The sequence below is a fragment of the Micropterus dolomieu genome, linkage group LG12, assembly GCF_021292245.1.
Source record: "Micropterus dolomieu isolate WLL.071019.BEF.003 ecotype Adirondacks linkage group LG12, ASM2129224v1, whole genome shotgun sequence".
NCBI classification, from domain to species: Eukaryota; Metazoa; Chordata; class Actinopteri; order Centrarchiformes; family Centrarchidae; genus Micropterus; species Micropterus dolomieu.
The window spans coordinates 18,924,703-18,931,971 of NC_060161.1; the positions used below are offsets into that span (position 1 = coordinate 18,924,703).

At 40.3% G+C, this 7,269-nt stretch overlaps 1 protein-coding gene across 1 annotated transcript; it reads right to left on the reverse strand.

The window, feature by feature from the left end:
- Positions 1 to 364: 364 nt before the first annotated feature.
- Positions 365 to 6,169, reverse strand: mfsd8 (major facilitator superfamily domain containing 8). The gene is made up of 12 exons (XM_046064270.1): positions 5,812 to 6,169; positions 5,448 to 5,530; positions 4,939 to 4,982; positions 4,412 to 4,652; positions 4,138 to 4,251; positions 3,872 to 4,016; positions 3,598 to 3,656; positions 3,227 to 3,335; positions 2,961 to 3,095; positions 2,763 to 2,866; positions 2,372 to 2,598; positions 365 to 2,251 (listed from the first exon to the last, which is right to left on the reverse strand). The coding sequence occupies exons 1-12, from the start codon at positions 5,868 to 5,870 to the stop codon at positions 2,045 to 2,047; spliced, it is 1,527 nt and encodes a 508-aa protein (XP_045920226.1). The 5' UTR covers positions 5,871 to 6,169; the 3' UTR covers positions 365 to 2,044.
- Between the last annotated feature and the right edge of the window lie 1,100 nt (positions 6,170 to 7,269).

Here is a 7,269-nt window from a genome sequence, read left to right on the forward strand (position 1 = left end):
GATATACCGCATATGATCTTGCATCTTGCACATAAGGGATGAAAAAGTCTTTTCTCAAGTCTCTCTCTCATAAGATTTAACATGATGTGACATTGAGAATTTAAGATCACATCCATTTTATAATGAATCACTCAGTAAATCATTAGCATCCACACATTTACACATCATTTTCTGAATGATTTCAGGTAGACAACAACCTGTAGTTTTAAACAACCCCAAGCGGAGCCATTAACAGAAATAGGAAAATATGAATCTTCCTTTAGAGAGAAACAGCTGAATGTGGAAATGTACCATTTGTAATGTTTGCTTCTTTCTCAAGAGTCACATTTCTTCCACTACAACCATCATTGCACAGAAAAAACAGTGTGTGTTAATTTCTTTACTGAAACAGCAAAATAACAATTTTAAAGATGTTCAATCAGTAAATAAATTACAGAGAATGCCACATCAATTGAATAAAACATAATTCAGGAGTCAGCACATTTTATGGCACTAAAAACTAAATATCAAACAATTTGATAGCATTTATTTTGGGTTTGTGGTATCTCCTATTGGATTTAGCTCCTGGTGGATTTCATAGATGTTATGATTCAGTATAAAGACATTCTGAGCTTTTCAGGTCTTACAAAGCCTTTACTAAATTAGTCCGTCTATTAAAAAATGTTATTAGGTCCCGAGCACGAAACCTGTGGAGGTCCCTACTGAAACTGAAGGAATATTTTTTTTCTTTTTTTTGCAAAGTAACCTCAATTCTGGGGGACTAAACATCCTAGAAAACTCTGCAAACACATAATTCATGGGCATGGCAAAACGCCCCCTACAGAACAGCCCCCGGACAAAGTTTCACCTACGTGTACGAAATTTCTGTGATACATGTAGCATGTCCAGGCGTAGCAAAAAGCCTCTTGGAGAGATGCCCTAAACCCAACAGGAAGTCAGCCATTTTGAATTTTATGGTCATTTTTGGATGATTTACACACTTTCACACTAGCGAACTAGCGAAAATTAGTCTGACCAACTTCAGATTTTCCCTGTCTACTCTAAAGGCACTGACGATTAAAAGTTGTATAAATGGTGAGTTTTCATCAAATGGTGTGCCCGTTGCGTTGCGTCCAAAATTGATGATTCGCCATGAAACAGTAAGTTGTTGTAACTTCAGTCCACATGCTCACATCTGCGCCAAACTTTACTTGTTTGATAAGAGTCCCACCCTGAACACATCTACAAGCCTAATTTCACCTGTAGTCACAGCGCCACCTGCTGGCAACAGGAAGTGACTACTTTCATGCTGAGATGAACCACTTCTTGTAGGTTGGCTATATCTATCAAAACTATCTCAGAAAACTCTTAACACATTGATGATGTCATGTTGTAAAGCGTGCAAGTTTTCCTTAAATGGCATATCCTTGGCGGGGCGACGAAGTTCCATGCTTCGCCATGAAACATGAAGTCGTCCTAACTTGACTGTACATGCTCAAATCTGTACCAAACTTTACGTGCTTGATAACTGTCACACCACAAACACATCTACACGCCAATATTCACGTATAGTCGTAGTGCCAAGTGCTCTGCAGTCCCACAAAGGGGACACAGGAAGTGACGTATAACACCTTTGTTCAGTGTCCAAATCACATAACAAATTCACAGCCGCACTGGCAATGCAATGCGGCCACCTCACACCTGGACACACTACAAGTGCGAGGGCCCGCCCAACGCTGCTTGCAGCTTTAATAATTAATTTATGTTTGTGCCGAACAATGCAACAACTTGCGCTTTCAGTAACAAAATATTTAGTAACACATTGATTTAAAACTATGATCAGTTTGATGTGATGGGCCCACGTCATACAGGGCAACGCCATAGAGTGCTTGCTCCCTTTTAACTGAAGAACTGTGAAGCAGCCAGCTTTGGTCACGTCATAAGAAAGAACCTGGCCTTATCTCTTCGCCTTAGATTTTCAAAGGCCATTTTAGCTTGAATTTTGGCTTAAAGTCTTTGAGAATAAAAGTAGGAATCAGTTTCTCCAGTGGCAAATCTTAACTTGTTATTCTGCAGTCCTTCCGTGGCGTACAGAAAAGGCGATGAGTCTGTGGTAGACAGACCCGAAGAGGAAGATGGCCCCTACCACCATACCACAGATGAGGCTGAAGGCCCAGCGGGGTCCCAGGATGGTATACACCTGGGAGACAAAAATTGGGCCCAATGTCCGCGCCCCGCTCCCTGAGGCTGTCAACCATCCCATGTACACACCCTGCAGAAAGCAACAGTAAACATCTGGGTTCTCAAAAGATGCAAAATCTTAATATGGTCATGTTATTAAGTTTCAAAGTAAAGCAAACTTTTGAGAATTGTATTTGTTAAGTCTTCTTACTTGAGGTTTGGGTCCGAGGATTTTGGAATACAGTGTGTAGGACATCACGTTGCAGGCTGGGTATCCCACCCCGATGAGGATGTCAGATGAGATATACTGGGCCAGATTGATGGCAGGTGTATACTGGCACCAGGTCTGTTCATATGGGCAGCCTGTTGGCTCCAAAGAACTGTTGGAGGCTATAGAGGCTTCAGACATCTGACTGACCAAAGAGTTGTTTTTGAGGTCTGTATTTTGACAAGAAAAGAACATGAACACTTGAAAACTCAGCCATAGTGATCATTTTCAACTGCACCAAGAATTGGCACCACTACACACCAACATTAGGACATAAAAATGGTATTCAATCTGTTGCAATTAATCACTCTCTCTGAAATTAAAACCTGCCTACCTGCCCACTGGATTTTAGGGTAATGATTGCCCCATGGAAGCAGAATAAAGAAGCCACAGAATATGATGGCCAAGCCTACTAGCAACACAGGACGATCCCCGACTCTGGAAGGAAATAAACATTCTTCTTGTTTAACCAAATCCACCGAAGATGAAATAAAAAAAATTATCGAATCCATACATGCATGAGGGAGGGTACCTTTGAGAGGCCACTTTTACAACAAGAAACACCAATATGGATTCAAATCCAATGCAGCAGATAATGATGCCATTGTATAACACGGCATCTTTCCTTGTCCAAGCGAACATGTCCATAGACAAAGGGGTGGCAATTCTGAAAAATCACAAAAACATACAGTCACACTTCTACAGCTGAGCATATGAAGAGGCGGGGGTAAAGCAGCAATACGTGTCTTTTTCATACTCTAACTCGACTGCCTCAGAGGTCTGCACTGAAATACATACGTCTCAAAGACAGCAAAGATGAACATGACGACGAAGAAGAGGATGTTGGAAGTCAGGACCGCTACCTGATCGATGGTCTCCTCAGTTTCTTCACTTATGTCAACGCTATCTACAGGAAAATGAAGAAGATAATAAAATGCCTGGAGCCAAAAACACAAACCAATATCCTGCACCGACAACTACAAATACTGTAAATGTACTTTGTTATCTTAATTCTCAGAGGTTCCAGTAGCATGGGCCTGGTTTAGGGCTGCCTTTTACTCTTCTTAGATCGCTTAAGTGGGCCTCAACTTCTTTGTTTGTACACCATTTCACTACTTGTTATGGCAACCTTATGTAAAAATTAAGTTTAAAAAAAGGACAATTAATACCTTCCGATGTGCAGTTGATGGCTGGCATGTGCCTTCCATGGTCATCAACACGGTGCTCTCTGTTGACAAGAATCAAAATAGGCATCTTAATCAATTAAAATAGCATTGAGAAACCTAATACTGTACATGAACTGACAGAAGTGTAGCTAAATCCAAGGATCTATGATTGGTTTTGGAGTAAACAGTAAAGGGATATTATATAGACGTGCCAAAATTAGAAAATCTACAGAAAAACAAGGAGACACGTTGTATATACATGCAGGGAAAGCCTCACCTCAGCACCCAAACAACCAGCAGGATGTTGATGAGGCCAAACGCTGCAGCCAGGAAAGCAGGAGCGGTGTACATGTTGAGCTGCAGGTCTATGACATTAACCGTGACACCACGCTCTCCAATGAATGACAGGCATGCCTGCAGAGCTAACGTATACAAACGTATGTAAACGTTAAAACAAACAACCAACTTTTTTCTTGTTGTTTCTCCCTTCATACACTACGCTCAAATCATTGCTCTCTAAACGGGGCTGATTTACATTTTTACCTGGTCCCAGGATGAAACCCAGGGCCTGGCAGGCACTCATGTTCGCCATGGCACTGGTCCTCTCCTTCAGTGATGTAGCTCCAGCAACATATGACCTCACCACCGCAACGTTGCCTACGATAAAAAAGACCAAATCTAATGTTAGGAATTGCGTGACATGGATCCCATGAATACACAGTTGAGCACAGCTTTATGTAGTTTATGAGTATATGGCATGGTATTAAATGAGAAGTTTTGTGGGAATTTCAAAAACAAATCTTTTTTTAAAAATCACCTGCTCCAAAGCCCACAAAGGCTCTGGACATGAGCAGGTGGAACCTGTTATTGGTTCTGGGCAGGTATGCATAGGCGTAGTAGATATTGGCTAACAGGTTGATGAAGATAGAGCACACGAGTGGCTCCCTGCGTGGCCGGTAGTTGGACCAAAGGCCAAAAATGGGTGATGCCACCATTTGACCGAGACTGTAGGCTGCCACCACCCATCCCAGGAAGGTGGCATCGGCGCCATCATCAATCTACAAGAAACAATACCAACAATAACAATATGTAAAGGCATATGCATGTTCTATGGAAGATCCTGCAGTTAACTTATGACATTATGATGACATTGCTAAAATGCAAATATAGTAAGTGTCCCATTGTTGAAGCATGCAGTTATAGTTGACACACAACCAGAATGTACAGCAGTATTTATTTAGAATGACTTTTGTACTCAGTTTGACTGCTAAATCCAAAAATTAAGTCCCCATAATATCCTTTGAAGCTTCTTTCACTTCCTAACAGTCAAGAAGCCATACATACCCTTTGCAAATAGGGCCACAGTGATGTGATGACAATTGTGAAACCTGAAAGGACACAAAGACATTGTGTTATGAATCAGATCATACTAGACAGGCAAACACAATGAAATGCATCATATTCACAGTGACCTTACTTATTGCAAAAAAGCTCCAATTCTTTCGTGGTGCAGAAATGTTTTACCTGCTGTGTTTCTGAGTGTGTTCTTTAGCTGGTTAAGATGGAAAATGTGCCTCTGTAAGCATCTCTAACTGGATGTATAAACTCTTAATACCTATAGGAGGATTTTGTCATTCGGTTTGTCTTTCAACAGGGATGTCAGATGTATTTTAAGTTACAGAACAGAATGCCAAGAGACAGGGATTCTTTAATAATGATCAACCCCTTTGTATGGAAGAGGCCCATTTCCCATACACACATAACTTGTTGAAACCCTAGTGAAGTGTCTCTGCAACAGACTTCTTGCACAGGTTTAAGATTCAAAACTCCCTGTAGATCGTGGGCATCCTCACCTACACTGCTGAGAAACATGGTGAAGTACATGATTCGGATTGACCTCCACCGACTCTTGTACTCTTCATCCTGAGAGTCAACACTGTACACAGGCAAGAGGACACGACAGTAACTTACAGGTGATTTGAGGTTATTGCTCGTTAACACGCAACAACACAGCAAAAACAGCGAACCAATGTGACCCAAATTGTTTACATAAAGTATGGGTCGCACAACATTAACAGGGTCAGTGATACCAGTTTGGTATGCAATGCACTTGTAAAACTAGTGTTACCTTATGAATGTTTAACTTACCTCCACCTTTACAGTAACGTTATAGTGGTTTATTCATGAAAGTGAACAGCAACTGAGGTCTGCACTCACCTGCTTGCATCATCCCTGAGCAATTGGGTTGTTTCGTCGGAGTCCACAAGTTGAGGCATTTTTGCTAAAAACAGCTAAATTATGTTGCTGTGTATGTAACAGCGTTGCTAAGTCGCCATGTAGCCGAGGGTCAGTGAACCACACAGCTAACTCTCCCGAACAGCTCAGGAAATATAACGTTATGGTGTCAGCTAGCGTCAGCAACTTAAACTAACGTTGCACATCCTTACATTTACCTCGCCCTAATCAATACCACACTTAATGTTAAGCGGAGTCGTTTCCAACCGACGGTGAAGTCAATTCATGAAAGTACGCCACACAAAAGCTTACAAAACTGGACTATGATACCAGAGACAGACTTCACTACTGTCAAACTGTTGAATCAACAACTTCTGGTTACAGTTTTCAGAATAAGGTGGATCAGAATAAAATCACACGGATTTGTTTGTTTCTTTTCACTTTGGGTGGTTCATTGCTTAATCAACACTTAAATGTTTTTTTAAAAAATATGAATATTGTACAATCTTAAGACCCGCCCGTTCATTTTTCAACCGTGACCAAATATATACATTTATTTTGAAGCCAATATCGTACAACATCCGGGCCCGTTGTGGTGTTTCTCGTTGGTCTTGGTGCGGGCTCTCACGTGAGGATTCATTAACCACATAAACACTCTCGTCACTCTTTGGCACATCTGTGTTGAACATGGTCCACCAAGGGCGTAAGCTTGGCATGGGTGCCTATTCCAGTAGCAGCGAATAAGATTCCCAAAGATGTTTGCGTAAATATTGTGATTAGAAGACAATTTCTGTTCTACTTGAACAAATGACAGATTATTCCTTTAAGAAAAAATGTGCAATGGACTTATAAGTAAATCAAATTTGTGCATTTACACTGAATAGTGTGAATGAAATCAAAGATGCGTACCAATGATTAAACATACTATATCTTTATTTTAATTACATCTACCATGTGTTCTGCTAAATTATAGTAATTAGTATAGTATAGTAATAAATAATAGTTCACATTCCAGTTTCTCAACTGATCATCTGTATCTCATGATGGCCCAGACTGGCCAAGTGCTTACAGATTGTTTCATTTGTTTTAAATTCTGACACCAAAAATGGTCAATTGTTTTATTTAGAAACAAATAACAGATTTACATTTTTGAATTACAAATTAATTAAGGATTATCCAATGATACCCAGACCAAATAGTCAAAAAAAAAAAAAAAACACTTTTCGATGACCTTCAAGAAACTTTAGGACAACTGCCTCCAGTGTAAATCATGTTAATTATTGGCTACAGTCCATTTTCCAAATATAAACAAGGATATTAGACATACCAAACACATATTCCATCAGCAACAATATGCTTCTATAATTGCCTATAATCACGTAAATGTCTGATTACGCTATAAACGGCAAACGCATGTTTGGACTCAGTTGTGATTATTCC